This window comes from Ipomoea nil, unplaced genomic scaffold (genome assembly GCF_001879475.1).
Source record: "Ipomoea nil cultivar Tokyo-kokei standard unplaced genomic scaffold, Asagao_1.1 scaffold1993, whole genome shotgun sequence".
NCBI classification, from domain to species: Eukaryota; Viridiplantae; Streptophyta; class Magnoliopsida; order Solanales; family Convolvulaceae; genus Ipomoea; species Ipomoea nil.
Window position 1 is genome coordinate 208,650 of NW_017618421.1, and position 17,554 is coordinate 226,203.

The 17,554-nt window shown below is 34.8% G+C and overlaps 2 protein-coding genes across 5 annotated transcripts; both read right to left on the bottom strand.

Moving 5' to 3' along the window:
• Positions 1–1,053: 1,053 nt before the first annotated feature.
• LOC109147304 lies at positions 1,054–8,552 on the bottom strand. Its single transcript, XM_019294959.1, has 7 exons — positions 8,397–8,552; positions 6,558–6,639; positions 2,435–2,715; positions 2,234–2,360; positions 1,789–2,089; positions 1,603–1,704; positions 1,054–1,507 (listed from the first exon to the last, which is right to left on the bottom strand). Exons 5-7 carry the CDS (start codon positions 2,008–2,010, stop codon positions 1,070–1,072), a joined length of 762 nt encoding a protein of 253 aa, XP_019150504.1. The 5' UTR covers positions 2,011–2,089; positions 2,234–2,360; positions 2,435–2,715; positions 6,558–6,639; positions 8,397–8,552; the 3' UTR covers positions 1,054–1,069.
• On the bottom strand, positions 2,003–17,307 carry LOC109147305 (auxin-responsive protein IAA20-like). 4 transcript variants are annotated; one of them, XM_019294961.1, is made up of 5 exons: positions 16,978–17,307; positions 16,633–16,895; positions 15,894–15,975; positions 15,702–15,798; positions 2,003–2,012 (listed from the first exon to the last, which is right to left on the bottom strand). In XM_019294961.1, the coding sequence occupies exons 1-4, from the start codon at positions 17,235–17,237 to the stop codon at positions 15,747–15,749; spliced, it is 657 nt and encodes a 218-aa protein (XP_019150506.1). In that variant the 5' UTR covers positions 17,238–17,307; the 3' UTR covers positions 2,003–2,012; positions 15,702–15,746. The 4 variants fall into 4 exon arrangements, with proteins under 4 accessions (XP_019150506.1, XP_019150508.1, XP_019150507.1 ...); XM_019294963.1 differs by lacking the exon at positions 2,003–2,012 and having other exon boundaries at positions 15,587–15,798; positions 16,633–16,901; positions 17,014–17,307; XM_019294962.1 differs by lacking the exon at positions 2,003–2,012 and having other exon boundaries at positions 15,587–15,798; positions 16,633–16,892.
• Between the last annotated feature and the right edge of the window lie 247 nt (positions 17,308–17,554).

A 17,554-nucleotide genomic window follows, 5' to 3' on the forward strand; every position in this document is an offset into this window, starting at 1 on the left:
AAATAACAATAAATCGGTTGACGTGTGCATATGTAGTGGAGCCAATACGTACACACCGTCCTAATCCAGTAATCTAGCCGAACCCATAAAATATGATAACGCACACATCACCACGCGTGTGTATTCCTTCGGTGCACACAATGCACACGTTATTAAATAATCATTACAAGGCTGGCATGTCCATACATAACGCAGTCAATACGCACACACTGTCAAAAGCAACACATACAACATCACAGCGCGGGCGAAGTCATCCATGTTGTAACAACTGTGGTTAATCCAGAAATTCTCCATCTGCACACACCACACCCTAACTGTCACTACAAAAAAACACTGGAATAGCGACGAACGAATCCCGTCGATAAATAGTGAAAATCCGTCGCTAAAGGGTTTAGCGATGGATTTCGTCTATCACGAAAACCCTCGTCGCTAGAATTTAGCGACACAAATTTTTTAATGTCGCTTAGCGACGGAAATGTCCGTCGCAAAACGAAATACATCCTCGCTAGAATTCTTCCGACGATGGATTCGAAGAGGAAATTTGTGAGCGAGTAGCGACGGAATTTTCTATCGGTACAATTAGCGACGAAAATGCCGTAGCTAAAAAAAAAATATCCGTCGTTAATTTTCTACTATAACGATCTGGCGACGAGATTTGCGACGGCCTAGCTACAGATTTTTTCGTCGCTAATAATAGTGACGGACAGGTCCGTCGTTAATATAATGACGGAAATTATCGTCGCTATTTTTTATTATTATTTGAATTGAATTTCATTTAGCTACAACTTAGTGACAAAAATATCCGTCGTTAAATTTAACTACAGATTTTCCGTCGCTATTTCGTTGCCTTTCTATTATATTTGTCCGTCGCTAAATTCTAAAAATTAATAAAATAAATGTACCCGCTAATTAATATAAAAAACATGCATTAATCCTATAATATAATACTTTAATAATATAATTATAAAATAATTATATTAAAGCATTCAAAGTCAATAACAATAACATAAGTATAGCAATATAATGTTACATCATTAGAACCATTACCAAATATATTAATAAAAATAATCTAATCTTCTCCTAAGTTTTCATCATTTGAATTAGCCGAATGTTGAGCTTGAGTACTTGGATTGGATAGCATGCCGTTGCGACGCAACTCATCCAGCAAACTTGCAATTTGAGTCTGCATTTGAGTTCTTTTAGCTTGTAGTTTAGCTTCCATCTCAGTTCTTTCAGCTTGTAGTTTTGCTTCCATCTCAACTCGCATGGTCTCTAACTGTTGGTTCACCATCTCCTTTATTGCCTCTTGTTGAAGTTGTGAAGTAGCAGATGAACTACAACTATTCCCGCTGATAAATGCAGATGACTTAGTCCCTAAGCCATAAATACGCTGTGTTTTTACCCCACCAACAACATCCACATACATCGGTGACATGTCTATAACTGGTGGCTCAGTTGACCCTTCCGCCTCTTGCATTGCAGCATCACACCGTGCTTGTATTTTGTCCTACAATTAAAAACATATACAAAATAAGACAAATATATAAAGGCATATAAGAATTTTATCTATTTAACAATATACGGTTGTTAGGTTATACTTACAACGATTTTCTTTGACCTCTCATCAAAGAATGTACCATCCTTCTTTTTGTGCGTATGCGCAAAGCACTCAAACAGATCATGCTCCTTTTGAAGTTTATCCCGCTATTAAACAAGCACAAACAATTAAATGATACTTAAATACATAAAATATATACAAATAATAAATTTTTATGTTAAATGTATTACCAATGTGTGATAGTGCTCAATAGTTGATCTAGATCCTCCGATATGTCGAGAGCATCCCGTACCAGGTCCTGCTACCTCACTCATCCTATTTTTGCGTTGTTGTTCAGATTTAGCTTTCACTTCAGGCCTATCCCAATATGCCTCCCAAATGCGCCATGTATCTTCATGTACAAAATCTGGCTTCCCAGATGAAGTCCGATTCTTCTTCATTTTGGAGACCATATCTGTAGTGTGTGCTTGCTTGTGTTAAAAACGCTTTATGTACTTGACTGTTAATGGACTCGTTCCACTTGAAAAATTTCTGTAACATTACAAATTACAAATTTATCAAATATATTCAATATCATCCATAAGATGCATTGGACAAAGTTACTAACATAAATTAAATAACATTCTAGCTTCAAGAATGAACCACACTATTTTCAAAAACATATCGTGAATTTACCTTAAATTCTTCAAAGTATGATTCATTGTACTCATTAGACACAGTCTTCCAAGTATACCCATTAGGGTAGATCCTTTGCTTCAATAATTTTGTAATTGTATTTGAACATGCGTGAGAAGGCATTAACCTGTACATATATAAAAGATTAATAAAGATAAAAATAATATACACATAAATGTAAACATAATAACACATTTTTACCTCCCATGCTCTACATGAACAATAGACAAATCACAAGCAGTAGATGATCCTGTAATTGATGAGGATGTGGGTGGAGCAGTAGAGTATGATGGTGATGGAATCGGCAAGTCAGGTGGTGAACCAATAGAAGCAAGTGAGACAATAGCTGGAGATACTATAGTAGGAGGAGGTGCCACAAGAAAAGGAAGTGTAGACGATGATGGGCTAGAACTCGAAATTGTAACCGATGCATCGCGTCAACGTCCTCTTATGCGTCCAGCTCTACTACCACCTCGTGTCATCTAAAATAAAATATAATAAAGTTAAATAACATATAAATATAACATGTCCATTTACTATGTAAACTATGTAGTAACTATCAATAACATTATCACTATCTCCTATTACTAAACCTCCACTTGAGTCATCTATTTCTTCCTCTAACTCAAGTTCATCTTCGATGTCACCATGTTCACCATCAAATTCTATCACCCCACCATTTGGGTAATTTAAATGCAAAGGGTCTTCATCTATTTGCATGAGATCATGATTGTCGGTAATTTCCTCTTGAAATGGTACAGGTATTTGTGATTCTTCAGTAGATATAGATGATTCAGGAACTACTATTTCAGATCTCGCTTTAATTTGGCAAACAGCCCACTAGACAAGTTTGTCGCGACGCAAACTTGGGTATGTACAATAATAAACTTGAGCGGCTTGCATTGCTAGAACGAATGGTTCATAGCGATTAAATCAACGCTTATGATTAACTTCAACAAGTTTATACTCAGAATGAACCTTCATGCCCACACTTATCGAGTCAAACCACCCACACTTGAATAATATTGTCCTCTTAATTGGTAAGCCAGGGTACTCTACTTGTAGAACTTCTACCCATCGGCTATAATACTCACTTTCATCTATACTATAATTTGTACCTTTTATGCAAACTCCAGTATTCATTGTTTCTTTAGCTCCACCATAACCAATGGTGTGAAATTTAAAGCCATTAACATAATACCCTGAATAGGTATTAACGCATCTTAGTGGCCCTTTTGCAAGATCCTTTATAAATTTGTTTGAAATGTTATTTGAAAGATCATGTGTCTATATAATACATAATATAAGTGTTAAAGTTTATTAAATAATTTGAAGTTTAATATACATAATAATATAATATATATACAAGTCTTACATAGTCATTGAACCAATTTGCAAATTCATTTTCCAATTTACCATCAATGGTAGTACTGGAAATGTTTGGTTGACTCCTCTTTAACTCATCAATATAAACCCTTTAAAAAAATAAGTTGGTTAACATTTATAACACATTGCATAAGAAAATTGAATAGAAGTGAATTCTTACTCCATAAATGACTCCACTTCTCAACAATTTAATAACACATAGGTTTGAGTAGCTTTATACTCTTCATTTGTCATATATCTCGCTTTTGCTTTACCAAATGCTCGACCTGGATACTTGAATATAGAAAGAGTTTCTTCATGTTCATCAACTACATATTCACTAATATCCGCATTTCGAGGCACGTTTCTGTGCTTCGTGCTAACATGGTCCTCAAAATAGTATGAACAGAACGATGATGCTTCTTCCACCAAATATGCATTGGATATAGAACCCTCGACTTTCATTTTATTTTTGACATTATTTTTCAATTTGAACTGGACCAGCAATCTTTGCTTCATAAGCTAAGTGGATTGGTAGATGCTCCATTGAGTCGAAGAAACTAGGAGGAAATATACGTTAAAGTTTACATAGAATGAGAGGTATGTTATTCTCAAGCTTCGTCATTTCCTCAACTGCAATTGTAGTGGAAGTAAGGTTCTTAAAGAATAAACTCAACTCTGTAAGAACTTTCCAAACATTTAGCGGGAGCAACTCACGAAATGCAATTGGTATTAACCTCTGCACATGACAGTCGTGACTTTTCATACCAAACAACTTCCAGTTCTTCATATCTACACATTGACTCATATTAGATGCATAGCCATCAGGAAATTTGAGATTCCTAACATATTCACACAATGCTTCCCTTGCCGGTTTGTCAAGTGTGTAACAAGCTTTTGGGAACTTTCCGGCCACAAGGTCTCGCTTCAGCTCAGGCCGCCGACAATAATCATTTAGCTCTTCTCTAGATTTATATGTGTCATTTGTTTTTCCAGTAACATCTATTACTGTGTTGAACACGTTATCAAACACATTTTTTCTATATGCATGACATCCAAATTATGTCGTACCAAGTGTGAACTCCAATACGGCAAATTCCAAAAGATACTTCGCTTCTTCCAACCGCAAGTTTTGGAAATGAATCCATTAACGTCAGCTGCATCCAATTCAGTGATCTTCTTAAGGCCTAAAGTTTCAATCTCTACAAGGATATCATATCCTGACCGAACAAGCGGTGCCTAAGTTGTAACCGCTCTGTTCTTAAAGAACGTTGTCTTATTTCTGCGAAATGGATGATTAGGTGGCAAAATTTTCGATGATTGTCAAACCACGATTGCTTACCACTATTAGGGTGAAGGCATCCGACTTGTCCATGCAATATGGACAAGCTAACCTTACAGCAATGCTCCACCCGGATAACATCGAATATGCAGGAAAATCACTAACTGTCCACATAAGAGCAGCTCGCATATGAAAATTCTGCTTCTTTGAAATATCATATGTTTGAACACCGACTTCCCATAATTGGTTTAAATCCGCAATAAGCGGTTGTAAAAAAACATCTATCTTCTCTTTTGGATTTTTTTGGAGCTGGAACCAATACGGTCAAGAACATATATTCCTCCTTCATACACATCCAAGGAGGCAAGTTGTACGCTGTTAGTATCACAGGCAATGAGGAGTATTGTTGTCCTGACTGTCTAAATGGTTGAAAACCATTGGTGCACAGACCTAACCTAACATTTTGAATTTCAGAGGCAAAGTCAGGATAAAGTAGGTTAAAATTCTTCCAAGCAAGCGAGTCTGAGGGATGACGCATGACTCCATCTTCAACTGAATTTGCATGCCACTTCATATCATTTGCTATAGCATTAGATGCATACAACCTCTGCAGTCGAGGAACCAGAGGAAAGTAATACATTTTTTTTTGTATGCTACATTAGTTTTTTGTCGTTTGGTAGCACCACGAGAAGTTTGTTTAAATCGAGGGTGGGCATAGAACTTACACGTTTTCATATCTATATCTGACTTCCAATATATCATGCAGTTGTTCTTGCAACAATCAATGTTCTGAATCGGCAATCCCATACCCCATAATAGCCTTTTGGTTTCGTAGAAGTTGTCAGGAACTATATTATCCTTCGGAACAACTTCTTTCAAAAGTTTAGTGAATTCATTGAAACATTTTTCTAATATGTGATTCTCGTATTTCAAGCTCATACGTCGAGCTACAGGAGACAACTGCGAGTGTTTTTTACTCCTAGGCCACAACTCTTGATCTGCAGCTTTCAACATATCATAAAACTTTTGGGCCTTGGGATTTGGCGATTCTTCTATTTCATCCACATTAAAATCAGGACCAGCAACATCCATAACCATTGTGTGGTAAGCATTAGAAGCTTTTTCACTAGCTATTTGAGATGGGCTACCAACGTCTCGATCAACATCTACACTCACATTGCACTCGCTATGGAAGCGCCCAACATAGTAGTCCGACACAAATCCATATTTTGCTAAGTAGAATTTCACGGTAGGCACATCTAAAAACTTGGTGTTTTGACACTTGCGTTGATTACATGGACACTTAATTCTTTCCACGTCCATCCAACTATGTTGACTAGTAGCAAATTGGATGAAAGTTTCAAGACCAGCCAAAAACTCTTCAGTGAGAAAACCATTTCTAATTCGTGTATACATCCAATGACGATTTGAACTCATTGTATGTATCACCTATATTTTTCAATGCTACATTTCAATAAATAAAAAAACAAAAAACTACACTTGCAACCTTGCATATTTTAGCCGGAGAAAACATATGTGCCGGTACCCACAGGCGGTTTAGCCGGCAAATAAAGAGATTCAAATAAACAATTATGCATATTTTCATAAACCTCCGGTACCCACAGGCGGTTTAGCCGGCAAATAAAGAACAAATGAAAAATTTGTAATTGTTCAAACCTTATCAATCGAAGAAGAGCTTGAATAATTTTGAATGTAATAACGCAATTCCCAGCCAATACTTTTGATTCTCGACTTGAAACTGCAATTATACCATGATAGTATTGGGCGCTTAGCCATCTATTTTGAGCTCACAAAGACAGCAAATAAAACACAATAGCTGACAATAATATAGATAAGCACTACAACAAAATTTTCCAATAAGTACACAATTTCTAAAGAATGGGTTTACAATTTGGACACAACTTAGTCTGGAACAAATGGCACAAGCAGGTAAGAATCTGTATTTGAAGTATAACTCTACTAAATTTTATTTATAGACCAATACAAGTAAAGTATTCCATGTCATATAAATATTCTTCTGGGCAAATGAGGAACATATTACTTACTAAATGAGATTCTTCACAAGACATTTTTGGAAAAAGAAAAAGATCATTCCCTTTATATACAAGCAAGGAATTTTATTAAAGTACACTGGATGATAGAAGAATTCCATGTTTAAAAGGATAAGGAATCCAGTAGGCCTACCACTGACAAAAGAACATAAAAAGTGCTAACACACTTGAATTTTTCCTTTATTCTTCTACATGAGAGAGGAAGAAACTTTGCAAACAGAATAAAGAAACACCCACCATCAAGAACAAACTTTAATATAGAACAGGATACTGAAACCATTATGCAGAAGACATCAGATATTTAGACATCAGATACTGAAACTTTATTGTTTGATTTATAAGACTAGGCTTGAGGCTCATTATACAAACCATGTTAACATGAAGAAAATTACACTAAAAATTACAGGAGCTATACTACCTAAACTCTAGCAACAAAGATCACTCTCTAAACTCATGAAACACTTACTGGATAATTTAATTAAGCTCTTGCAGAATTATCACTACAACAAACTTTCTATTTGTTTGCAACAAAAAGCTCCTGGTATAGTTTATTTCTTTTTCAAAAGAAAGGAAAAAATCTCACTTATCATATTTGACTGCTCAGTGCTCACACTCAACAACACAAACACATCATCAAACTCATCATCAAAACCCATCCATTTTTAGTTCTCATTCAAACATGTCTCCCTTTCACAACTTACCAACAATATATAATAATATTCAAACTTTGAAACATCCTATATATTACTATACTTGAGTTTTATTTTATATACCACACTGAATTATTTATTTTAACACTAAACTCTGAGTTAATACTACATGGAATAATAGATCGTAAATTTTAATTTATATACTACACTGCCTAGAGTTTTATTTTAACACTAAACTTTTACAAACAAGTATTAAATATTGGCGGAAGGTTTATTCCTTAACTCATGTGTACTAAATAGCTCATCACACGAATGTAGTATTAAAAAGTTGAGCAAGAATTATTTGCCTATAACCAAAGAAAACTGAATCTGTATGGTAATCCTAAAATCCTAAAATAGCTCATCACACGAATGTCATATGTTTAAATCAAAGGCAATTATTTTAACCTATTTTAATAAGAAGAGATGATTGGACAACTCAATGGCAGGGTGAGAATATGTGAACAACTTAATGGCATAGTTCACTATTTTCATTGATAGAGTGCAAACATTGGATCAATTTCATTTGGGTATATGTGATTTCTGTACAGGAACTAGCTGATACTCCCAGCTTTTGTCTATTTATGTAAAGAAGGGCAATGACTCAAGGTAAGGGAGATATAATCAGACGCCGTGTTCATGTATGTTGGAGTAAAGAGCAAACGAGGAAGAAGTAATGCAAAATTGATGCATTACTTATAACCCAATACAATGTAGAAATTAAGTAAAATAGCATAAAGGTATAAACGAATTACCTCCAGATTCTTCGCAGTTCGAGAGCAAGCCTTCGTTGAGCCTTCGCAGATTCTTACCAGAGTAGGCGGCACTGAACGTCGTCGGCTGTGGGCGGCAGGGGAAGAGATGCCGTCGGCTATGGGCAGTTGGGGAGGAGACGCCATCGGCTATGGGCTGTGGGCGGTTGGAGGCTGTGAGCGTGAAGAATAAGCTGATTCCAAAACCCTTAGTACGAAGTAAGTTTTGATTTATGAAATCCAGCGACGGATTACAACTTCCGTCGCTATATTTTATTAAAAATAAGCTCTGATATTTACCATTCTCCAGCTCCTAGCGACCGATTAGCAAATCCGTCGTCCGTCGCTATAGAACTCATACGAAAAAACCATTGTAGACATCTTAGCGACAAATTTATCGGTCCGTCGCTATACAACTCATACGAAAAAACTATTTTAGACATCGTCGAACGAATTCACCGTCCGTCGTTATATAGCGATGGATCCACATACCCGTCGCTACGATGTCTAAAGTCCGTACAAATTTTAGCGACGGATATGCGTATCCGTCGCTACACTTGAATCACGAATACATGCCACTTGAAAGATTAGCGGCGGATGTTTATTTCCATCGCTAGTCTGTAGCTATTAAAAATAAGAAATTAACCCGTGAAAAATCCATCTCTAAGTTTTGCGCCAAAAATTCCCGCTAATAATAGCTACGTATTTAACGACAACAGTGTTCCGTCGCAATATCTGTCCCCAATCCGTCGCTAATTCGTCGCTAAAATTCTATTTCACAAAAAAATAAAATCGGTCACTAAGTTGTCGCTATTCCGTCGCTACATTAGCAACGGAATGCATCCGTCGCTAAATTCGTCGTTATTTCCGCATTTTTTTTGTAGTGGTGTATGGCGGTAAAATATATCGAAACAAGAACAAAAAAAAAAAAAAAAAAAAACCAAAATGTTGTCTCACCAGTAACCTAACTGTAGGATTAGGGATTGTGAATAGAAAATTCTTGGATGCATTCCAACCATTATTAAAATTCCTACAAACATGGAAAAGATATTATATCAATTTAAATACAAATATAACTCCTACATTTGTTTACTATTTCACCCATGACACCATTAATATTTTGAAGATGGATGCATACGATTTAATCTCACGATCTCATATGGGAAGGTGATCTCACAGGAACCCACCCCTATATATATACGCAAATTATGCTGTGCAACCGTGTGCACCATGGTGCACACGGTTGCAAAACGATACTGTTTAATATGATGGAGTAACGGTGCCATTAGTGGCACTGTTTAACTCCACCAATCAAATAAATTTTTTTATTTTTATTTTTTTTTACAAAAACTCCAATCGACATGTAATTATGAATATATAGTTATGCAAGTCTGAATATATAGTTATGAAGTTATGAATATATAGTTATGAAGTTATGGATATATAGTTTTGAAATTATGGATGTGCAGTTATGCAATTATGGATATGGTTCTCTGTTAACAAGCACTTTAAGAATTCTGAATATGGAGTTAAGTAATTGTGAATGTCTAGTTGTGAAATTATGAATATATGGATATGAAATTATGAATGTGTAGTTATTATTTCTGAATGTACTATTGTCAAATTATGAATATATAGTTATGTAATTTTAGACATATAGTTATGAAATTGTGGATATATAGTTATGAAATTGTAGATATATAGTTATGAAATTATGGATATATCGTACTGTTTGAATATGAAAGGAAACTGCCTAACGCCGTTAACGACGATCCGAATGAGATTTTTTAAAAAAAAAAAAAATGAAACGACGTTGTTTTGCAACCATGTGCACCATGCATGGTGCACACGGTTGCACAGCATAACGATATATATATATATATATATATATATATATATATATATATATATATATATATATATATATATATATATATATATATATATATAAAATTCCTAATAACTCTATATGATGTACGATATATATGTATATAATAATATATAAATATAGTATTATCCTATTATACCTATATGTAATTATGAAATTGACAGCTCCTCTTCTATCAACCACCATCATCATCAACAATAAAACAACACAAGGTACACATAAGCACCCGTAAAATGTTAAGGTCCCTACTTCTATTCTACCCATACTAAATATTAAATAAAATAAAATAAAGGAATAACACTTACAAGGCACTTGTTGAAAGGAGAGTTCCAACCTTGAAGAAGAAGAAGAAAATATATATTTTTATTTTGTAGAAAAGTTCATGGCAATGGAGGAAAATGGAGGAATTGAAGACCAAATTTTCTAATTCTCATCTACATAATTTTATAGGTAGTAAACTAATATTTATGAAATAATTTAATAGTCATTAATACGGCATAGGAAGAGATTGATTACTTCCAATCATAATATATTTTGATTCCACCAGGGCTATGTGGTCTAATGGTACCCGGGTTGGACTTCCGTTTGGAAGGTTGTGAGTTTAAGCCTCAGTGGAGGCGTTATTAGCTCTTTGTGTTTCAGTTGGTTGAGAAAGTATATGAACAGATACTACAATGTAATAGAGCTAGTAACATTCAAAAAAAAAAAATATTTTGATTCCAAAAGGAAAAGATATTACATATATATTATATATACACACGTTACACACATCTATATTATATATATACACATCCTACTTAATATATAATATTATATATTTATATACTATATATATCCACACATTAAATTATATCTATGCATATAACCATATAAATACATTACTTACCAGGATTATGTGGTCTAATGGTACTCGGGTTGGATTTCCATTTGAAAGATTATGAGTTCAAGCCTTAGTGTAGGCATGGGTAGTTTTTGTACTTTCTCTTTGTCTTTAATATTACAACCCCTATTCTTCACCGGTTGATTTGCGTGTGTCTAGAGTTACAATAGGATTTTCTTTTTGTTTCTCTCTCCTTCCTAATCCATTCTCACAGACCCCTCGTTTCTATCGTTTGCTCTCCTTCCGTTCGACTCTTCCCTCCGGTACACCGGTGTTCCGAGCGTTCTTCATGGCCGGTTCCAGCAGGAGGCAATCTAAGCGGCTTAGGGGCATCTCTTCCGCTTCCAATTCAGGTAATATTTTTCACCGATTTCTTGTATCTTTTTTTTTCATCTTTTGTGGTTTGTTACCGGTTTTTTTTTTCCCGAGGACTGTGGGTTTGCTAGTGTTCAGTAGGGGGTTGGGTTGGGGTTTATGATTTTGTATTTTTCACGCGGTGTGGTTTTGATTGTTTTGTTTTTTGTTTTTTGTTTTTTTTTTTGGGTTTTCACCTGGGTGCTTGTCGTTGCATTCGTCGGGCCGGTAGGGGTTTGGGGTGGGGGTTCGGCGGATGTGATGGGTGGTGGTGTACGATTTCTGGGTTAGGTTTTTTTTTTTTTTTTTTTTTTTTTTCATATAAACGTAGGCGGTCTTGGTATAGGTGTTCCGGAGGTGTTGAGTTTTTCTTATAGTTGGTTTTGTTTTCCGGGGGGGGGGGGGGGGGTGGGGTGGGGGGCGGCGTAGGAGTTCTTGCATGTGTGGTTTGTTGTGTTTTTTTTTTTTTTCATCTGGTAGGGGGGTGTTGACTGTGGGGATGGGGGGTTGTGATGTTGTGGGTGGTTTCAGCGAGCTTGGAGGGTATTGGGGGCTGGGTAGGTGGGTTAGGGATCCTTCGGGCACAATGCTTTTATTTATTTATTTATTTTCCGAACGCGTTTGTGTTTCATAATTTGGTATGCAGGTTTGTGCTTAGTAGGAGGTAATCGTGTGAAATTAAGGTTCAGTGATTAGTAGTTTGTGCTTGTATTCTTTGTTTAGCTTTAGAATGCTATTTTTTTCTGGTGTTGATTTTGTTTTTAAGGTGAAATTAAGGTTCACTGATTTGTATTCATCCATAGGTTTAGGAATGAATGTTGTTGTGTTTTTGCATGTGAATAATGTTCATGGTGGTTTTTCATTTTCCGTACGGTAGCTAGATGATCGGGTTTTTTTTTTTTTTTTTTTTTTTTTTTTTTTTTTTTTTTCTTCTTTTATTTCATGGCGTGTGCGTTCTTGTGTTTGGTATGTGCACAATATTGTTTTAGGTTAAAAGGTTTGAGGCTTCAAATGTGTGGTTATTTGGTCTGTGATGGGGTTATCTTTTACGGTGTTGACGGGGTTATTTTTCATGTTATTTATGTTTACGTTTTTTTTTTTTTTTTGCATGCTTGTGTATGATTGTTTCAGACAATGTAATCATATTTTTCATAGTGTATTTGTTTTTTTCTTCTTTTCTTTTTATGAAAGACATTTCCACAGTAGGTCGATGGCGCTTTGGTTTTGAGTATTTTGCAGGGGCGATTGCATTTGGGATCTCGATTTTTTCTGTTTTCGGGTTTGGTGTTTTGGATTGTGCCTCGTGCTTGATTTTTTCTGTTTTTGCATTCGGGTTGGTGCGCTACTGGTATTGGGTTGGTGGGTGTTTATTATTTTTGTTATTGTTAGGAGGGGTGGGGGGTTCCGTGGTAGGTGTGGTGGTTTGTGCGTAGTTGTTACTAATCGTGTGCAAGTTTGGGTAAAGTGTTGTTGCTAATTGGCACTTTTGGTTTTTATGTTGTTTTTTGCATTCTATGTTGGTGCGCTACTGGTATTGGGTTGGTGCGTGTTATTATTTTTTTTTTTTGTTAGGAGTTTTGTGGGGTTCCGTGGTTAGGTGTCGTGGTTTGTGCGTAGTAGCTTGTTACCGTGCGCACCCACTTATCGTTGTCTACGCACTCCCCACCAAACTAACATCATTGCATGTTGTTATAAAAATCCATGTCGTTTCTGTACTACAAACATTTGTATCATACGCACATACATCTCATTATGTTAGGTCATCCAAAAAAACTATAACACAGATAACAATAGGCATATAAATTAAAAAAAAAAAAAACAAAACCAATTACCGCACCGTTTATATACTACTATGCATAGACTAATGTAGGTCTACGCACCCTATTAATAATCTAACATCATTACAAGTTGGAATCAAAATTCATGTCGTTCCACACTATCTGAACACAGTCCCGCATGCACACACGTCTCGCTACATTTAGCTCGTCAAACCAAACAAATAATAATTTTATTAAAAAAACTGAAGCCCTACTCATACGTACACGCTATGCACAGACTACTGGTCGTCAATGCACCCGCCCTCTGAACTTTCGTTTCCTCTAGTCGTTACAATAAACCCGGGTGTTTGCACAAGCAACTAAGCAACCACGCTCACACCTAGACGCTGTTATCATCGGCACACAAACAAACCTAACTTATAGTTCGTCCGCCCCAACAACACAAATCTTAGAAACAATTTTCCACAACATACGCACATGCCTAGACACGCCTATGCATTTACCTGTGTTGCTACAAGCCATTCGAGAAGTGTGCGCCTTGGTTCGCTGTCTACTCCCGCCCGTTCGTCTGCACTCCCTCTCTTTTTCACGCGTTTTTTATTTCAACAGTTGACTGCATAGTACCTTTATCAATAAATTACCATTCATAATATCCATAATTTAATGCTTAAGATTCCATTACTATCATATCCATAATTAAACACATAAATATAATTACAATTTAATCATTTTGATTTCTATATGTCCTTAAATAATTAAAAGATCTCTTATAATCTTAACCATTCATGAAAAATTAATCTATGGATATCTTGAGAGCTCATGGACTCATGTATCATAGGGGTGCACCAGATTTGAAGCCTATATATATATATATATATATATATATATATATATATATATATATATATATATATATATATATATATATATATATATATATATATTCGTAATTATGAATATATAGTTCAAATATTATGAACATATAGTTTTATAATTCTGAATATAGAGTTGTGAACATAATTATTAATATATAGTTTTGTAATTATGAATATAGAGATTCAATAATTGTGAATATGAAGTTCAAAAATTATGAATATATAGCTTTATAATTATGAACATATAATTTAGTAATTATGAACATAAAATTCTGTAATTGTAGAGTTCAACAATTATGAATATGTAGCTTTAAATGATTATGAATATATAGTTCAGTAATTATGAACATAGAACCGCGTCCACCTTGCAAGGTGGACACGGTTCCACAACATAACGATTGTTGAATTGTGGATAAGTGTTTGTGCAATCATTATTCCATGGACCATGGTCCATACATTTGTAGTGAATCATAAGTAAAAAGTACATTTTTAATATATTAAAAGTACATTATTTGTATATATATAGTACATAATCTTTGATATATTATCAAATAATGTACATTCAATACACAAATAATGTACTTTTAATATATTAAAATGTATATTGAAATCATGGTCCACACAATAATTTGTCCTATCTTGGAGCAATAGTTATTATTGCATGGAGCGTGGCCCACACAGCTATGTGTACCACGGTCCAAAAATAACGTTGTTTCACGTATTTTTTATAACGCGACCCGCTGCAACATACATTTTTATGAATCATAATGTACATTATTATAAAGCATAAAGTACATTATTATCATAAAGTACATTATCTTATCCCAAAATTTTCATTATTCCAGCACATAATGCACATTATTCTAACACATAAAGTACATTATTGTAACACATAGTGTACATTATTATAACACATAAAATACATTATTCTAACTCATAATGTACATTATTCTAACTCATAAAATTCAACAACATCATTTTGGACCATGATCCACACAACCACACAATAATTTGCCGTGTTTGCGCATGATAGACATAATATAGATATATTATGTACTTTCAGTTTAATTACAAGTACATAACCGGTTAACTAAATGTACATAATATGTTAACTATAGATCTAAATGCCGTTTTGAACGAGCATACAATACAAGGTGAACTTTGGTCTATGATATAATTTGCAAAAAATTATAATTTGATTTTTATTTTATTCTTTTAAAATTCTTTGAACTTCAACAAACCATTTCAATAAATTAGAAACAAAAAAACATTGCCTTAGTTAAGGTTTGAATGAGGTTCTCTATCAGTTGTAATTCAACTGAGTCAATATCCCACTATCGGAGTTTGATCATGTGATCTTCTCTCAAGGAGTCACAGAAATATCAATTGAACATAAGGTGCTTGACAAATTTTTTTCAAGATTAAAATGCCAAAACATTCATATTCTACCCAAAATAGCTATTAAAAGCTCAAATAGAGATTGTATAATAATAATAAGGAAAATAGAAAACATTAAGAACAAAAGGGAGAAACATATATCCATAATATAATCCAGACACTTGAGACAATCTGATCTGCTCATTCCCTTTTCTTAACCACTTTTAGTCTATGCACTGACTGGATGAATGTTCTGCAAAATCCACAAATTCCAAAATGAAAATATTTTCTGAACAATATTATAAATAGTTGGAAAATATAATGGAGAAATACTAATTTTTCACATACCTCCATGCTACATCCCCTGCAACCACCCACACACCTTCCTTGTCTTCATAAGTCAGCTTATATGCCTCCACTTCTTCCTCACCTGTATCTCCATATCATTAGGAGCATATTCAATTTTTTTTTTTTTTCATTTATTATTATTATTATTATTAATTTTTTTTTAGAGTTGATTCTGAATTACTTCACCCATTATTTTATTTCTTAGCTTTATTTTTTTAAAATCTACAAATCCAAAATCAATCTTAATTATAAACTATTGAAGATGTGTCATTTTTAGTATTCGATGACTTTACTAAAACAATTTTAATAGTTGAAAATTATCGATTTTGAATCCAAAAGCCATAAAATAGAAGCTAACTTTTTTTTTTTGGCAACCCAAGCCAAGTTAGTTAGATAGCTGGCTTGGTAACTACAATGTTCTAAGTTTAACGGGAAATTGTCTATTGACTTTCTTAGTAAACCGATCAACTGCGCAACTTATACCAGCTTAGCTCCTTATAGTAACCGCCGTGGATTTTCCCATAAATTAGAGCTAAATTTATTTATTTTTTGGATTACAATATTTTCTCAAATTTGTAGTCATTGTAATTTTAGATAAATTGATGACAAGCTAAAAAGTGAGGTGTTTGAGTTTGTAGAACACAAATATTTTAGCTTCTATTTTTGTACATTTATGATTAATTAGTATTGATAAAAAATTAAAATAATAATAATAATAATATATAGTTGATGGACTTACTTCTTCCAAACATGGCAATTAAGGTGTTAGTGAGTGTTTGGTAAGAGTGATGAGCAGTTAGGTCAATCTTTCTTGCTATTCCTACACCCTCCATCTTCACCTTCACAAACACCGAGTTGTTTAATCTTCTCCGGTGGCCGCCGCCGCCGCCATTCTCCACATTCACCTCGCAGCAGCGGTGGCGCTGCTGGTGGTAGAGCTTCCTTCTTACTGAGTTGATGGGAGGCCAACCCACCACACCTTCTTCATCCCCATCTTCTCTATTATATTATTATTATATACAATAAATATATATCACATTTAATTAATTTTGTGAAAAATTATACACAATGGATTAATTGGTACCTGTTAGTATTGGTAGAGTTTCTATCCTCATTATTCGTGTGATGAGGATTCTTGTCCCAAACAAGCAAAGGCAAAGTTGGAATCACTTCAACATCATTCTCTGCCCCAGACTCCTCCTTAGACTCAGAGGCTTCGTCAAATCTTCTGCGCTTCTTCATTTTTTGACCACAATTCTTGTTGGCTTCATTAACTTCCCAGCAATTAAGCTCAAACCCAGTTCTAGGAAGAGCCAGTCCCAGTTGAAGATCCATCATACTCATCCCACAGAACAACACTGATATCTATTTTCAAAGTTTCTGATATGATACAGGTCAGATATGGGCAATTGGAGTATATATATATACACACATAGAGTACGTCACACCCCTTTGGGGGGGGGGGGGGGGGGGGTTGGATGAGACCTATGAGTAAGTATGGAGACACGAAGGGGAGAGGGAGAGGGCAGGCAGGCAAACACATTCTTAAATGTGTCTACATCATTGCTGGACTTTTAGCAGACCCAATGGTTTTGATGTTTCCGGTCGTTATCCTTTTGTGGGCGACATACAAAATTTTCCCATTTAATGCCCGTTGCTAA